Source organism: Phyllostomus discolor, chromosome 1 (assembly GCF_004126475.2).
Source record: "Phyllostomus discolor isolate MPI-MPIP mPhyDis1 chromosome 1, mPhyDis1.pri.v3, whole genome shotgun sequence".
Classification (NCBI taxonomy): domain Eukaryota; kingdom Metazoa; phylum Chordata; class Mammalia; order Chiroptera; family Phyllostomidae; genus Phyllostomus; species Phyllostomus discolor.
Window position 1 is genome coordinate 47510679 of NC_040903.2, and position 17805 is coordinate 47528483.

Sequence of the window (17805 nt, forward strand, 5' to 3'; positions counted from 1 at the left end):
ACCGCTATTAAATAGCATCCTTATTTACAGTTTTACATATACTAATTGGTTCACCTTCACACCCTATGAGATAGCATCCTTATTCATAGTAGAGAGAAGAAGGCTGAGGCACAGAGATGCCAGGACTGAGTGCAGATAACTGACCCCAGAGCCCAGTTTTCTCTGTGTTTCCCTCCCACCTGGTCCCGGACTCTACACAGGTCACTACATCCCCCCGCCCCAGAGCTTTGCCAACCAGCTGTTGGGAAGTTGGCTTTTTGCTAAACTACAGAAAATACACTGTCCTCTAGTATTGTTGCCCAAAGTCCCCGCTTCTCCTGTTTGCATAATGAAATGTGATTCTTCCCATGAGATAATCTGCTCTATTGTGACTCACTGTCTTCCTCAATGCAGCTGACTAGAAATGTCTGAATTGAAAAAAAAAAAAATTGAAGAACCACACAACCTGCAGAATAGGCAAAGGAAATACAAAATGCTGGTTCCGTACCACCTGGGGCCCTCCTGTCTGTCAAGCATGTGAAAGGGTTGAGATTGTGGAGATGTTGAAAGGGGATTTTATGAGGAGCTTTGGAGGGAGCTATTGAAAATGTTGCAGGCCTCCCCTCTTCCCCCTCTGCCCAAGAGTTCACAGAGGTCTGGCTCCCAACAGGCTCTCTGTGCCAGTGCAGAGTCAAAGAACAGGGACCTTCTGCAAATAGACATAAGGGCTGTGATACCAGAAGGTGACATTTATGTTGACAGTGAAACTGGGCATTTTGGTAAAACTTGCATGATGTCATCATCCGCCCAGTACCTTGTGCCTGTCTAGCTTAGACAGGAGCTCCAGGTCAGTCACGTCGGACACCCCACCGTGAAGAATCAGGACTTTCTCATCAACCAGAGTGGCCAGGGGGAGCCAACAGAAAACATCTTGCAGCATTTTTAGTATTTTCTTGCCATGCACCTAAAAAATAATATGAACAAGATACTAAGTTTCAAATAATTCACTCCACTTTTCTGAGGTCAGAGAAACTTTCGCTTTTAGAGGCAGCGCACCTTGTATTTGTGCATTACTTCCTTGGTGAAGCCGTATCTAGGTTTAGAAGGAAAAATAGAGATTGAATTTAGTGACAATAGTTATGGCACAACTGCATTTTTAAAAAATATGCATTCTATATACTTGTACTTAACTATATAGAAAAGAGACTAATTGCCAACATATTTACAACTGTAACATTTTCTCTGGGTAGACAAATTATCATGTATTTAATTTTCTTCCTTTTGCTTATCCATATTTCTTACTTTTTCTATAGTTAACCTTTATTGTTTATATGATAAAGAGTATGTAGATGTGAAAAACATGAACAGTTTTATTAGAATAGTAGGATAATGTGTAAATTTTTAAAAAAATCTTTAAAAATTTCATATGTCATATATTTTACTTTATAAAATTGAAAAACTACTTTTAAAAGGCATCTAACAAATAAGCTCTGACAGAGTAACTTTTTACAGTCGCAACAAGTAAACATCAAACACCCAAGCACGCTCTGGTCTGTACCGTAGATTCACCAGGTAGTCCTCGTGGTTTCCTCGGTTCAGATGGAATCCTTTGGGGTAAACCAACATGAAGGCAAAAAGAACCATCAGGATCTCTACTGACTCCTGGCCTCGATCCACGAAGTCGCCGTTGAACACGTAGGCTCGCTCTGGTGATGGGAGGCCATTCTTCCCAACAAGCAGACAAGTCCAAGAAGGGGCAGAGAAAGATGGGAGTAGGAAGTCAGGTTAAGCTGCAGTGTATCTGACTTACATTAGATCTAACACCAGTTCTGAGTCTTCTGGCTTTCCTCCAAATGTGAAAGGTCAGTAAAAGATGTAAATAATTTCTGTTCGTTTTATATTTCCTTTCCAGCCAGGCTGAGGTTATGACGTGCTCGCCAGAATAAATAATTCATATAAAACCAGAGTGTTGTCATGTGGTGTGTGCACGGGGCACTGGACTTGTGATCCAAAGGCCAGTTTTAAGTTCTGGTTGCACTATCTTTAATTAACAATAACAAATGCCATAGATTCCTCAGGACTAAACAAGACAATACATGGCAAAATGCTTTGGGAAATGTAGTATATATAGATAGTTTTATTACATTAATACATTGTTACATGCTCTACATTTTATAACTCAAAGTGACTATGAAAATAGCTTTTGATTGCTTTGATATTAAAAAATTTTCTTTATTTACAAAAGAAAATCAGTTGCTGAATGATGATTCCTTCTTTTTATTAACCTCAGAGTTTGTACTTAAAACTTTTTTAAACAGTGTACAAATATGTAGTAGAGTGCAATGCAATGCTGGCTTTTATATTATATATTTGTTACTGTGTGGTCTAATATTTTATATATGTATAAATACACTGCATATATTTAATATTTATAAATCAAAGTAATACTTAATAATTTGCTTAATAGACAGTGCATTCAAACTTCTAAACTAAACCTCAGAGCAAGACAGGAATTAAGTTGAATATTCATACCTTATAAAATATAAATATTAAGTCGTCCAACTGGCCATGTAAATCTCCTAACACAAGTAAAAAAGAATATCAGTTTTGCTTGATTCTTACCATCCTTTCTTATTTTTTACTACAAAAAAAAGAAAATGCCCAGAAAAAAATAGATAAGATTAAGAAACTTAGGGTTATTCATTTTTTCATCCATAAGATAAAGATAAATATTCATTTCCCTTGTTGCAGGGATAGTTAATATTGAAAGCAGAAAGCACAATACCTTTTCCTGTATGATTGTTGTAAATAGTAAAGAGCCTGTATTCTTACTGAAGCAAAGGTGAGACAGAATTGCAAACCCAGATGAGAGTGGGAGAGATTTTGCCCCATCTAATACAGGAAGCTACAACTTGCTTATGGGCCAGCTTTATAAGATTTTTCAAGAGAATTTGGAAATCTGAACTTTAACATGAAATCCTCTAATTTTCAAATATTGGAAACTAATTTTAAAAAGTTAAGACCATTTCAGGACCTATCTGTAGGTTCTTTGTGGCTCAGAAGTACCAGCTTATGACGTACCTGATGTACCACAGTCTGCCTCCCCTAAGTTAAAGTGGTGGTGTCAATCTATAATGGGTGTGAAAGCATCACTGAAAGCATAAGGAGGTGGAGAAAACTATCATTAACAGGATTTCTGTCTGGGAGAATATGTGTGGATGGCAGGAATAATTCACTAGGCCACTGGGCCTGGTCAAATAATAATGAACTGTTCTAACAAGGGAGGGTCTGGCTATTTGCAGGGATTTTGCTCTGAATGGAGAGCATGAGTTTGGGGTCGAATATAAAGTGCTTGGGAAAATAAAGCTGAAGCTGGGCCCTGCGGCCCCACGGTCCTTCGCTGTGCCGCCTTTCCTTTAAGTAACCGTGGAGTGACTTTGCGATTGCTATCAGTATGAAGGAGTGAATTTGGCCCGCCCGCGTGGCCCTGCCTTTCCCTCTTCTCCGTCCAGGCAGAGGCTTCTTGTTTGGGCCTGGCACATAAAGCCATTTCAGACCGGCTCTTACCACACACTGTGATCTCCTCACTGTAACAGGTTGAGACCCGGTTGATGTTTGGCAGTTGTACCAGATGTTTTCTGGTTTCGTGCAAAAGATTCAAGACATAGCGAGCATGTAGCTGCTACTAGGAGGAAGAGGAGGGAGGGAGGAAAGAAAACAGCACTGATATTCCTGAAGGAAGGTGGGCCTTCCCAATCACCCACAGCCCCAAAAGTGACCCTAGTAAACTGCCCCCAGGACCCTATGCACAGATCTTTTCTTTTTCACCCATCCTCAACCCGTGTTTCTGTTTTCCACTGTCACCCAAATACCGAACCACTTTCCCCACTCTGCTCTGTGCAAGGCTCTATGTTATCTCAGCAAAGCATGAGTAAGCATATGTGTGCTGCTTGTACTGCGTGACCCTGGCATTACTGGGAAAACTGCCCTAACTCCTCCTGCAGTGAATTAATTCATATGAAAGAAGGGACAGATTGGAATCTGGCCAGGAGCCAGAATCTGACCATTTCCCTCCCCTTCTGCCTCTACCATCAGCGTCTGAAGCCACTATCATCTTTCTCCTGGACTATTGCAGTAGCCTCTTGGCTATTCTCCCTGCTTCAGCCCTTGCTCCCTATACTCTGTTAAGGTATATTACAGAATGATTACTTTAAAAAGCAAGCCAGATAGTAGCATTCCTGTGTCAGTGCCTCCCCATCTCTTTCAGAAGAGTAAAAGTTTGCCCTCTTTCCTCTTGGCCTCCATCTTCTAATACTCTTTTCCTGGCTCCCTCCTCTCCAGCCACAGTGGCCTTCCCAAGGACCCCGAGCAATCCAGGCAGGTCCTGCCTCAGGGCCTCCCCACTTGCTCCCTGTGCCTGGAATGCTTCTCCCCAGAGGTCCACAGGGCACACTCCCTCACCGCCTTCGGCCTTTGCTCAGAAATTACCTTTTCCTGATGCCTTCCCAGACCACTCTATAAAATTGCCATCTCTCCCACTTAGAACTTAGTTTATTCGTTTGCATAGCTCTTACCACTTTCTATAATATACATAATTTACTTGGGGTCTGGTCAAGTATTAATAAATAAACCGTTCTAACAAGGGTCTGGCTACTTGCAGGGGATTGTTCTGAATGGAGAGACTGAGAACAAAATTTACTTATTTATCATTATTTATTATCTGTCTGTCTCCCCCCTAGAATGCCAGCCCCATGAAGGCAGGGCTCTGTGCCTGTCTTGCTCACTGCTGTATCCCCAGTGCCAGCAGATGGCGGAGCTCAGTAATTATCTGTGGGATGAATGAACAAAGGGAGATCATGTGATTAGGAGTTTGGTGCACAGGAACTGGTGAGTGATCACAGGGTCTGGCTAAGCAGAGGGGGAGGAGAATTTCCCTAGTGGGCCCATGACACAAACACCCTAAAGCCGGGGCCATTCCTTCTGCGCTGGTCTGCTCTCCATCTGCTCATGACATGGGGTGGGGCGTGACTCAGGTTCCCAGGTGAGCTTACCTGTTTCAGTCTGAAGGCTTCCACCAAGGCAGTTGCGTGATCGGGAAGGAGTGGGAAGGAGAGGCGAGGCCCTGTGTAATCGTCTGGAACCTCTATGGACTCATAGTCACTGCAGTTCTCCATCTCAGAATCCTGGGGGATGCTGTCCTCAGTAAACATGCGGTTCAGGAAGTCCCCTAGTCGGACAGAAAGGGCGGCCAGCTTACGATCAGATGTGCCGTGAGTCCACAGGTAACACAGAGTAGTCTTTCCTCAGACCATACAATAAGTCCTCACTTAACATTGTCAACCAGTCAGTGACTTTAAGTAAAACAACATATAACAAAAACAGTTTTTTACCATAGGCTAATTGACATAAACAAGAGTTAAGTTCCTACAGAATCTCGTCAACCTTACTACAAAAGGATGTTGAATAAAACGACAGTGTCAAGACCAGCCTGGCATCAGCTCCAGGAAAGGACCAGAGAAAGAAAAGGGGAAACTGACCACAAGTTAGGATAGATGGGCAGGAGGCAAAGGTTCTATCCTTATGTCATCTCCATTGTACCTTTGTTTTAAAAGATTGAGACTTGTTAGACTTAGAAAGGATGGAAATTTAGGGGCCTAGTTTTGTTAAGAAGAAAGGGAAAAGCCCCAGTGGGAGAAAGGCTCACAGGCATTTATGGGGCACTTAGTGAAGGGGGCAGATGCTTCGGATCTTTCAGGCAATTTCTAACTGCCTGGCCCTGCATCTCTAGCTTCAGGGATTTTTCCTGGATCCACAGAGAGCCCTGCTTGGCAGGCCCAAAATGCTTTGGAACTAACACCCCTTCCTGCCTGACCCTCTCAGCAGCTCCAACCAAGGGCTTTCAGGAGCTGCCATACAGGCTGTGGTCCTCTCAGCCTTCAGGTGGGATCATTCCGAGGAGCGTGTTTTGCACTATTTCCCATGCACACTGAGTTGCTAACTTAGTAGGCCGCCCTTTCTTGGCTGCCTTCCCTTCCCTGAATTCCTTCCCATGCCCTCTGCCTCCCACCCCTGCCGTTTCCTGTATTTAACAAATAAACTCCTTACACTCAAATTCTTGTCTCCAGGTGTGCTTCTGGAAGAACCTATGTTACAAGTCCACTCTGCCGTTTATTTATTGTCATCCTTGCTCCTTGTCCTCCCGGCTGTCACCAGATGCATGTTTTTTTTACTCCCTGTGCATCATCCACCTCACCCCAGATCTCTGACCCTGAAACAGGACGTGCCACGTGAAATCTCATACTCACTCTCATTGTGACTGCTGGGGGTGAAGTGATCCACCAGGTAACTGAAGAAATCATGGAGCTGCAGAAGAACCCAAGGAGACCAGGCTTTAGAGGTGAGTGAGGAGAGAACCCAGGAGTGGTCCAGACCAGTTGCACCTCCTTGTTGCCCAGGGGCTATGAAGCAGAGCTGGAGGCGGCTCCCTCCCGCATCCTAGCGCACCTTGACCTGGTCCTGCTGCCCAGCATACTCTATGGACTGGAAGATGCTCCAGGTGCACTGCCGCCTCATCTCCAGGCGTGCCATGTAGCGCCGGTACCACCTCTGGATCAGGGCCGCTGCCTTGAAGGCTGTGACACGGATGGAGAAGCAAGCCTGTGAGCTGGGGTTCCCTGGGCCTGGGGGGAGGTGAGGGGTGCCTCCATGCTGTAATGTGGGGACACAATGGTAGGGGAAGCACTACTCGTTGCTGCTGGTAGGAAGGACTTGCCTTCCCACTGGCCGGGGTGCTCTTGCCCCATTCATGCCACCCATACCACCTCCATTTTTACCCCTTGGTTATATTTATCCCTAGGGTCATGGGGGTTCCCACTTTTTAGTGAAAACATTTATATGCATAAAGATTAAAAGGCTGCCCTGTCAGGATTCTGAGAAGGATAAGAAAACCACAGGGTGGGGGACTACGAGGACACAGCATCCTTGAAGGATGGCATAATGCTGTGGCTGGGGGTGGGGGACATTTTGATTTGTGACAACAGACTGGCTGTCAGGAGGTCTGGGTTCTGGGCCTGAAACTACCATGACCAGCTATGTGGCCTCAGGTGAGTCACCTTCATGGGCCTCAGTGTCCTCATCTGGAAAAGGTGATGAACTGCATGATGGCCAGGGAAAACAAACAACAAAAAACACACAACTGACTACACACTGTATTGGCAGGTGCTGATGAGCGCTTGCCAGGCTCTGCACTGGCCATCCCCATATCTGACTGCCCTGTGGGCTCGAAGTGCCCCCTCGCGATACTTCCATGACTGTGCCGACTGCCAGATGCCCAGGCAGCCTTCGGGCTTCTCCCTTTGCCAGGAGCTGTGCTAGGTGACTGTTACCACAGGGTGGCATGAGTACGTTTAACTCTCCACATGGGCCTTCGGGCCTGTGGTGCAGGGAGGAGGACAGCTGTGCACATCAATGACTAGACTCTGCTTCGGCTCCGGGCCTGGATGTGCCACCAGGGATGGATGAAGCATTCGCAGGTAAAGCTGGCTAACAGAGGAAGGCCTGCAGGTTCACTCGGGGCATCCTCAAGAACAGTAGACAGGCTGATTTAATACATTCAGCTTGCGCTAGAGAGCTCATACAACTCTCGCTGATTTCCCTAAGAAAGATGATGGTATAGTGGAAAAAAAAGAACCTGGGAGGAAATTAAGCAAAGCTGAATTTGATTTCCTGAGAGAGAAAAAAATGCCATACTGCACATATTTCTCAAAGGCACTCACTAAATAATAAGTGATGAGGCTGAAACAATACCAATTGAATTCTATAAATCCATGTTCAGAAGAGTGAAAAAGTGCCCAGGGTAAGTGCGACAGGCCCTTTGGGAACTCGTGGGAAACACACAGGTATCTGACGTTGAAACACACAGAAACGCACAGAGTCTGGACTTTGCCCTAGATGAACAGCATCAGAATCTCCACAGGGAACCCAGAAATTTGCATGTTGAATACGCTCCACACGTGATTCTTATTTGCACTAGCGGGTAAACGACACAGGAATATCATGGACACAAAGGTTCCCTGAAATGGGGTTTGCGATCACCTTGCCTCAAACACTTCAAGGCAAGTGCTGCCAACTAGACACACAAGGCCTGTCCAGAAAGTATCCAGCCACACACTCTGAAAAATAGAGATATTTATTGAAGAAGATAGAAGATACAAGAAACACTATACATAGGACAATGATGCCTCAGTCCCCTTCAAAGTAGGCATCTTGGGACCTCACACAGTTCTCCCAGTGTCTCTTCCACTGTTCAAACAGTCTGTAAAATCCTTTGTTGGAATCGCCACCAGCTGCCCCTTCATATATTCCTGAATCTCATTGATGGTCTGAAATCTCTTCCCTTTCAGAGGCGATTTCAGTTTTGGGAAAAGCCAGAAGTCATAGGGCACTAAATCTGGGCTGTAGGAGAGCTAAGTTACCTGGGTGATTCAATGTTTTGCCAGAAAACTCTGCATGAGATGTGATGCATGAGCAGGCACATTATCAGGATGAAGCCACCAATCACCAGTAGCCCATAGCTGTGGCCATTTTCATTGTATTGCATCTCTCAATTGATGAAGAACATTTGAGGTAGTACTCCTTATTAACTGTTTGCCGAGAGGGGTGTACTCATGATGGACAACACCTCCCCAATCATAAAACACAGTCAACATGGTCTTGATCTTGCTGCAACTTTGCTGCGCCTTCTTCAGGCATGGAGAACCAGGAGACTTCCCTTGGGACGACGGAGCCTTCATTTCCAGATCAGAGCTTAGACCCACGATTCATCTCTGGATATGACCTTCTTGAGGAAATCTGGTTCATTGGTAGTGGTTTGAATCAAGTCATTAGCAACTATGGCACCATGTCCCTTCTACTCTGGTAGCAGAAGCCCCAGAATGAATTTTGCTACAACATGGTTCAGGCCAAAATCCTGCCTCAAAATCTCAGATGCAGTAGTTTTTGGAATCCCCAGATCAGCTTCTAGTTCTCGCACCATCAGTCGCCGATCTTTGTTGATTGCAGCCTTGTACACATTCAGCATTCTCAGGTGTTCTGCTTGTTGCAGGCCTCCCAGAATGTGGATCACTTTCAACTGATTCTTGACCATCTTTGAAGCATTTATGCCACACTTTTATTTGTGCTGCACTCATTGCATCATCCCCGAAAGCCTTCTCAATCATCCAAGTATTTTCCACAGAGGAAAGTTCAAGCTTACCACAAAATTTGATGCAGATTTGTTGCTCTACTTGCTCAGTCATGTTGAATGTGATGGCCACACAGTACACATACTCACTCAACAGCATCTACTGCCCCCACTGACAGTTGCATTGTTCACACTTGCACATTACAGTCCACTCTCCTGGGCTGCCAGGTTACATTGATGTTATGTTACCTGGTCTCATTATACTAACAATGGCTGCACTTGTCTCCGGACAGACCTCATACTTATATCCTGTGACCTGCTTTGGCTGCTTAGGGCAGGGGGAGCAGGCAATGCCTCTTTCTCCCTCTTTATTCTCCCTTCCAGTTCTCTCTCTGGAGCCTGCGTTAACTTTGACTGAGATGGGCACTGTGAGGTACAGGGTGGTTTCAGATCCTCTCCCCACAGCTCAATACAATACACTTGAGCTGCTCTTGCCCTGGGCTGGTATAGACTAAATTCTGGGGTGCAAGTTACAAATATACCTTGTTGTTAAGACCACACATTAAGAACAAGACAACCACTGAGGAGAGAGAAGCCAAAGGGCACCAAGGCATCAGACACTGCATGAACAGCTGTCTTAGAAGTAGCGCCTCCAGCCCAAGCTGCCCTGAGAGTCAGAAACAGACCATCTGGCTCGGTTCTTTGCAAGTTTCTGACCCACAAAATCATGAGCAGAATAAAATGCTTGTCTTAAACCACTAAGTTTTGGGATAGTTTGTTATGCAGCAATAGATAACTGGAACAGAAATTGTATAAATGTTTTACAAAATTGTAAAACAACCCTAAATCAATGTGAAAAATATCAATCTCTAAAAATCAAAAGCATAAGTTAAACAAGTGAATATAACCATGTATAAGTTGGTGGCGTCACTACACAGAAAGCAGTAATTTCAAATGGCTTGAAAGTTCAGTAGTTTGTACACCTCTAGTAAATAGAGCCAAAGCACAAAAGCACTACAAAGAAATCTTAGAGTTTTCGGTGATCATATTGCTTATAAAGTGGTGGTGTTATTATTATTCTGAAACTATTATGTATATATTATGGAATAGATTAAATAATTCTATAGTGATGTCATTAGGGATAAAGAGAAAAGAGATATAAATACAATATCAAGGTTGTTAAGTAAAAATATTGTTATCCTAAATACAAATTGACCACAATGACTTCTTTCATTATTTTTTAATAAATAATACATATTTTCTGCACCTGTTCACTAAAATAATGTAGAAAGAATACCCAACCTGGCAGCAATGAATATACTACACTCTATTCCTAGTCTGGGGCCAAAAATGCGAGACGCACCTGGGACATATTGCCAAACTGGAAAACAAGGAAGCCGCTGGCTTACATAGATGTGCGAACCCCATAAACAAGGTGCTACCCCATTTCCTTTGCTTCCTCCCACACCTCTGGCTGCCTCTCCTCAGCCTCCTTTGCTGGCTCAGCCTCTTCCACCTGATGCTTAAGCACTGACTCATCAAGTAAATTTTAGTTCTGTCAAACATACTTCACCAAGTCCTAAATACTCAGCTGAACATTTCTGCTGGCCATGACACAAGAAGGTGCTGATATTCAAGAGTTGTGTAAGGAGAATGCCCTGGCTGGGTGGCTCAGTTGGTTGGAGCATCATCCTGTACACCAAAATGTTGCAGGTCAATCCCCCATCAGGGTCCATACCTAGGCTGTGGGTTCAATCCTTGGTTGGGTGTGTACAGAAGACAACCAATTGATGTCTCTCTCTCACATCAGAGTTTCTTTCTCTCTCTCTCTCTCCTTTCCTCTCTCTCTAAAATCAACAAAAATATCTTTGGGTGAGGGTTCTTTTTTTTTAAGAGTTGCATAAGGAGAAATATAATGGTTTCTTACTTCTATCCTGACAAGTTTCTCCCTAAACAACATGAGCTTTGGGGTACCCAGAGCTAGTTTGGGGGCTAGGAAACACATACCTTTCTCTGCATTCTGGAAAGCAAAATGATGTTGGGTTGAGGTACCACTTCCCATGGTATAAGAACACTATTTCTTCAGAACACAGACAGCAGGTCCAAGGGAAAGAGAACTGTTCGCTGATAGAAGGAAGGAGGAATCTGCAGTAGGGAGATTCAGACAGAGTATTAGTTCAGGTTGAACAAATTGTCTATGAACCTTGTGTCCCACATCTCAAAGATTTTGAGACTATTACCTCTCCAATCTCAGTGCATAAGGTGTTCCTCCCTGAAAATGTCCTCCGTTTGTCATTACATGTCTCTCCTATGTTTTCAACCTTTCTACTAGCTTTTTCCTTACGTCTGGAAACATACTGAAGTTTCTTCTCTTCTCAAACTAATTTATCATCATCATTATCATCATCTTATCATCATATCATTGTCATCATCAATCACCCTTTGACCTCCCATATCTTTTCAGGTATAATCCAACCTCTCTGTTCTTCTTCTCCAGGAATAGACTACATATTGTCTCCTTAATTCCCCTTAAGACTACTTTTTACCTCCTCACTGTTCATCAGAACCTTTGATGCTGATGTCTCCGATGCCTTCCTCTTTATATTCCTTATTTTGCCACAACAGTAAGCCCATCTGCCTCAAGTCACCCCTTGATTATAACTCCTTAGTCTCGGGCTTCCATGAGGCCAGACTCTCTTTTATTTACTCTTGCTACTCTATTTACTTCTCCTTATTGAGCTCACTTTACCCTGTCTATTCCTCAAATGTTGATTTTTATTTGTATTCTAGTCTCAAACAACATTTCTCACTCTGTACAAACTCCCTGGATGGCTTAAATAACACTCGTGTAAGCAGAATCTGAGCATGAATTTTCAACTATCAATTCCCACCTCTCAAATCTATACCTCATTGCAGGCCACCCCTAAATATCAGCCCCATATACCCACCTTCTGGCTAAACTTTCACTGGAATGCCTTGAATTCCATGTCTTGCAAATAGAATTCATCTTCTCAAAAGCCTACTTTTCCAGCCTCATCTCTCTTCTCAACTTTCTCCAAACTCTGCTCTTTGACCACTAATGACCTTTGTGTTTTTGCTTTTACCTAGAATATTCTTCCTATTCCATTCCTCCTAACTTGGCTAAATCCACTCAGTTCTTAAGGCTCATCTTAGGCATCACCTTTCTTAAGGAAGCCAGTTTGACATACCAATCCCCCACGAGCTCGTGAGTGTCCTATTCACACCTCCACCACTGCAATAACCATATTAAATTTTTCTTTTGTGTCTTTCTAACATTAGACTGTGAGTTCCTCAACAGCAAAGACCATGTGTAAGCAAATTCACCGTTTTTATATCCAGGACTTAGCATGGTGCCTGACACGTAATAGGGACTCAATAAATACTAATTGAATTAACTTCATGCCATATGAGTATTTATTTTTACTCAGGAAAGATGAATCTTTCTTTAGCTCTTCTTCAGGAAGCAATGTGAGATGTACTGACAATGTCAACAGTGGATTCTATTTCAATATTTTTCCCTTTCCTCACTTCTACCTCACTCGCCTTCCTCTATTTGTAGAGGTTATTATATTGGGGGTTGCCAACGAGTTGTTATCTTTTCCCTTGCAAATCCAAATGAAAGGCTCATCTTTTGTTCCTTGACTTTTTAAAAATAGTCAAAGAAAATAAGACTATAATTTCTTTTCTTTTTCAGTGAAATGGTCCCCAGATGTAAGAGATGTCATGTAAGCAGAATCTGAGCATGAGGGAAAGTGAGGAGCCATCGTGAACCAAAGTCCACACCGTTTTAGAGCTGGAAGGAACATCAGCAATGACTGAGTCCACCAATGACTCAAAAATTGTTTTGATAATCTTTAAACTGCCTGTAGAGCCATGTTGTATAGTGCAGCATTTGGATTTTGGAAGTGTACAGATGGGGTGGAGAATTCCAGCTCAGCTTCTTCCTAGATCTTGGCCATTTAACCTCTCACAGACTGTTTTGCCATGTATATATCACTGAGAACAGTAAATAATATATTTAAAGTGCTCTTAGTATACAGTAGAATTACAACATATGTTGATGGACTGAATCTCATATCGCATGTGTTTTAAAATATCAACAATCAAAAACATGTCTCTCGCTGGCTCAGATTTAGGAGGCAGTAAAAGACATGCTTTCTAATGCAGCATTGCTATGAAATGAATGCATCCCCCTTAACCCGCATGCTGATATCCTAACCTCCAAAGCAATGGTATTTGGAGGTGGGGCCTTTGGGGGATGATTAAGTTGAGATGAGCTGATGAAGGTGGAGCCCCCATGATGGGATTAGTGAGAGACCAGAGCTCCTTCTGTTTGCCTGTGAAGACCTAGCAAGAAGGTGGCTATCTAGAAGACAGGAAGAGAGCTCTCACCAGGAACCAAATCTACTGGCACCAGAACTTTGAGAAACAAACGTCTGTTGTCTAAGCCACCCGGTCTACAGCATTTTGTTACAGCAGCCTGAGCTAAGACAAGCATAAACCAATGTGATGGATACTGATTATTGCTGGGTCAGGGATTGTTGTTATTACCTAAGTTCTCTTTTGCCCCTCAAATACCTTGTTTCTTATACATTTATAAATCCAAACATGGTGGTAGGACAAGACAACCTTGTCAAATCACCTACCCTATAAAAAAGAGTTGAAAGTAGAAATATGTATAATGTGGCTATAGAATGAGGAAGTAAAAAAATTTAAAGTAACATATAAAAGTCCTAAAACGACCTCTAGGAGTGAAAGAAATAAAGTGTCCCATCAGGCAGCATATCCAGTTGCAACTAACTCTAGGTCCCCAGGGACAAAAGAGGTGTGCTTTCATACATCATGGGGCGGGGCACCCAGCTGTCACTCTACTGGCCCAGATGTGCGGGATCCCTGCCGAGGGGCTCCGAGGCCTCGTCTGGATCTCTGTTGTGTGGGGATCAGGGTGATTCCATTGCTGGGGTGTTACGAGGGTGGGATGAGGTTACATATGAGGAGTACTTTGCAAATGTTTGTCATTGTCATGAAAAACATAAAGGAGCTTTCAGAAATTTCTTTAAAATTGTCTCCCCCCAAAATAAAAAGCTTCTTCAGTATTTGTCCATACAGAGTTGACAAAATACATCATGGTGCATTAAGAAAAATGGAATAGCCTTTAGCCATGATCAGCCATGACAAAGAGCAAGGTAAGTCTACATGTAATAGCACAAAATATTTCCAAGATATATTGTCACGTGAAGAAAGGCAGCTTCGAACAGTACTTAATGTGATCTCACCCATACAAAAAATAAGTCAATCAGAGTATACTCAAAGAGCACACACCTGTTAACAGTGATTACCTCTGGAGAATGTGGTTAGGTAAGGATATTTCATTTTTAACTTAAACAGTTCTATTACAACTTTCATAATTAAAAATTGGTAAACTACATGTTTCAAAAGTGTTTATATATAAAGGAAAAAATGAGAAAGTGACTCTGACTAAATAGGTGTTGCATTCGGCTGCCGTAAGGGAAGAAAGGGACATTGTGTATGGACCAGCTGAGGATGTTTTAGAAGTCATTAAGAAGAAGGAATAGAAAAGAAAAAAAATAATAAATCTCAAAACAAAGAGTCTCAAGACAAAAATCAAACATAAACAATTAGCCTGATGTCGCCTCAGATTGTTGAATTGTTCAGCACATTTTGGTGATGGGCAGCCACTTCTCCTGCAGGCGAGTCCCCCTTGGATCCTGCTTCTCAGGCAGCCAGCACGTCTACGTTGCACGGCTGAGACTCATTGGCCCTCCAGGACCTGACTTAGCATCGTCCATGTTAGACATCATCATTAAAAGCATAGGTAATTGTTTATCTGCCCACTAAATGAACCCCCAAAATAGAAGGAAGATTCATCACCCAGGACTCAAATATCTCAAAACACGCACAGCAGAGGCCCTCTCTGGGTAAGTCAGTGAGATAACAAAGGTGCCTGCTCTGACCTCTGCCCCCTGTTTCCTGTGTGAAAATACATGTGTTGCTTTCATGGACTCATCCATTTCTGTACTTTATGCAAGAAAGAAAGCTCTTACCTTCTTTGGTATTTTTCGCTATGAAACACGAGACAGAAACCACTTTAACATACAGGTATAGTCCACATCCTGCTTTCAGAATTGGCTGAGGGATCCCAGGTTTAAATTAATTTCTTCCAGATCTGGAGTCCAAAAAAATGAATTGCAGGCCTCGTCTGACATGCCTTATCCGGGAGAGGCAATGACGACACCCACTGCCCTGGCCAAGCGTCAGGGCTCATGGCAGTAGGCACCCCTTGACCTCAGTCAGATCAGGCCTGCAGGAGGATTTGAAAGGGAGGTGGGGTGCATAGCTGGGTACCAGCCTCACACTGGGGCCCAACTCCTGAAGACAGTTTCTCCACTGCTCACGCCCGCCCCTCCAGAGTTCCAAGCCTTCTTATGCTCTGGGATTAGGGGCCTGTGTTCCTCAAGCCACGTCTGAGAAGCCTGAGCTCCTTAACCCAGAAATAGAAGAGTGCTGAGGAGGCAGAAGCGACAGCAGGCTCCCGAAACGGAGACAGAGCCTGGAGGGGTCCGTGCTGAAGCCAAGCAGGACAGCAAGGCATTCTTCCTTGAGGCTGGCTTTTTTTTTTTCTGTAAAACTTGATTGAACGCCTTGCCTTTCCTCTTTTACTCCTATTAAGAACATTTTTTCCCCTAGGATATAACCTAAACTGTTGTAAATCACTATTCCCAGAAAACATAGGTTTTTAGTAAATCTAAGATGCCCATGTATGCTCTGGTAGGCACTAAATATTCCATGGGAATGTGCAAAGAAATCTACACTCTGTTACTTACATATATTTAGTAGGTTAAGCTTGTTAAGTACGTTATTCAAATCTTTATCCTAGTTATTCTTCCTGATCTGCCCATCTTTGAAAAAAGATTTTAAAGATTTCTATAAGTCCAAATTTAGCAATTTACTCTTATATTTCTGAACCTTTGCATTATGTGTATTGAAGCTATGTAATTAATTAGATTAAACCATATGAAATTGCCATTGTCATTTTTATAATTACAATACATGAAGGCTTATGGTTCTTTAATTTTCTTGGTAGAGGGTGGCCTATTAAAATAAAACCATTAAAAATCCCTTTGGCCTTGAATTGTTTTGTCTGATTTTAATATTTTCATATTTTCTCATTGCTTGTTAGTGGTTAACTGCTAATGTTTTTTTCTCCAAATTAACTACAAGCTAAAAGCCTGACACAATGCCATGTTATTGAGAGTATGAGAAAAAGGGCGTTCTCCACACACTGCTGGTGGGAATCGAAATTGTTTCACTTTGGGGGAATTAAACTAGATTAACTTTTAATTGTGACTTATTGCATTATGTATTTACTTTATTAAATTATAAATTGGTAATATGTAAACCCTTTGGTCCAGAAATGTCACTTAGGAGTATCTGATAAAACTATACACCCACACAAAAATGTATGTAAAGATTTTCATTAACATAGTTTGTAATCATTAGATATTGAAACAATTTAAAAGCTCAAAAATTGTAGAATGGTTAAATAAGTTAGTGTACATGCATATAGGACAGTACTACAAAGTCTTTTTTGTAAAAAAAAAAAAAAAGCAGTATCCTCTGCCATGAAATGATGTTCATAGTTTTAATTGAAAAAGCAAGCCACTGAAACACAGGGGTGGGCAAGAGGGTTACAGTTATAATGCAAACAAATACAATAATAAATAATAATACAAGAATCAACTCTGCTTCATATTCTCATGACTGTAGACCTACTTTTGCCCCACCCTGTAGTACTGCATTAGCCTAATTATCTATTGACTATACTCAGTGATGGTAATTTTTTCTTAACGGCTTAAAATATAAATGTTTCCTGTTGGCCACAAGCACAGAAACTGAGCCTCCTGTTAGTCACCAGTTGCCTTTAGTGGAGATAAAATTAGGATCTTTTCCAAGTCCTCAGGTATGAAATGATTATTTTACAATTAGCTCAGCAGTAACTTTTGGTTTTGAAGTCCTGCAGCTCTAAGATTGACTTTAAGCAGCTGACTACTTTCCGTAGCAGGTTAGATGATTTGTTTCTTATGGCATGAAATTTTTGTTCAGTATGCATGTGTGTGCATACATGTATGTATGTATATATGTATTAGATCTTCATCTTTCCAAGGTCTTCATGATGACCTGCCTCAGCCAGAACTGGCCAGTAGGTTTTGCCTTGTGTGACAGTCACCTGAAAGGGGCCGGACCCAGAGTGGGTCAGTAGTGTGTGGGATCCTGACTTTGTGCAGCAAAGATTTCGCAACACGAGTCTAATTGATTTTGAGAGGATGTTTATTAAAGCTGGGAACAGAGAAACGAGGAAAGTCTTAGGATGGAATAAGCAACAGGAGAGAGCCCAGGTGGGGCTGCTTTGGCTCTCCAGAAACTTACGGGACAGAAGTGAGCCAAGGCGGGTCTGCTGTTAGCTCACTAAAAAGCCACAGGAAAGGGGGCCTTGGGGACAGGTTCAGGGGGTTAGCCTGGGAGGAGCTGCTGCTGCCCATCACTGCCCTGGTTGCAAGTCTCATGGGATCCTTTAGAGTTTAGGAGGTGCATGTGGGGGAAGA

General features: G+C 42.8%; 1 protein-coding gene across 12 annotated transcripts in view; it reads right to left on the reverse strand.

Moving 5' to 3' along the window:
- Window positions 1-16861, reverse strand: part of PPEF2 (protein phosphatase with EF-hand domain 2) — a 48193-nt gene extending 31332 nt beyond the window's left edge. For 3 of the 12 annotated variants that reach the window (XM_036022315.1, XM_036022328.1, XM_036022308.1), the window contains exons 1-10: window positions 15247-16860; window positions 11168-11305; window positions 6484-6611; window positions 6285-6342; window positions 5031-5206; window positions 3547-3661; window positions 2512-2558; window positions 1538-1704; window positions 1036-1072; window positions 794-943 (exon numbers count right to left, since the gene is read on the reverse strand). In XM_036022315.1, the coding sequence (XP_035878208.1) occupies window positions 794-943; window positions 1036-1072; window positions 1538-1704; window positions 2512-2558; window positions 3547-3661; window positions 5031-5206; window positions 6285-6342; window positions 6484-6611; window positions 11168-11222 (933 nt within the window). In that variant the 5' untranslated portion in view covers window positions 11223-11305; window positions 15247-16860. Of the gene's footprint in view, window positions 1-793; window positions 944-1035; window positions 1073-1537; window positions 1705-2511; window positions 2559-3546; window positions 3662-5030; window positions 5207-6284; window positions 6343-6483; window positions 6612-10898; window positions 10921-11167; window positions 11306-15246 lie in introns of those variants that run through there. The other 9 variants (XM_036022337.1, XM_036022331.1, XM_036022344.1 and 6 more) reach the window with 7 other exon arrangements.
- Between the last annotated feature and the right edge of the window lie 944 nt (window positions 16862-17805).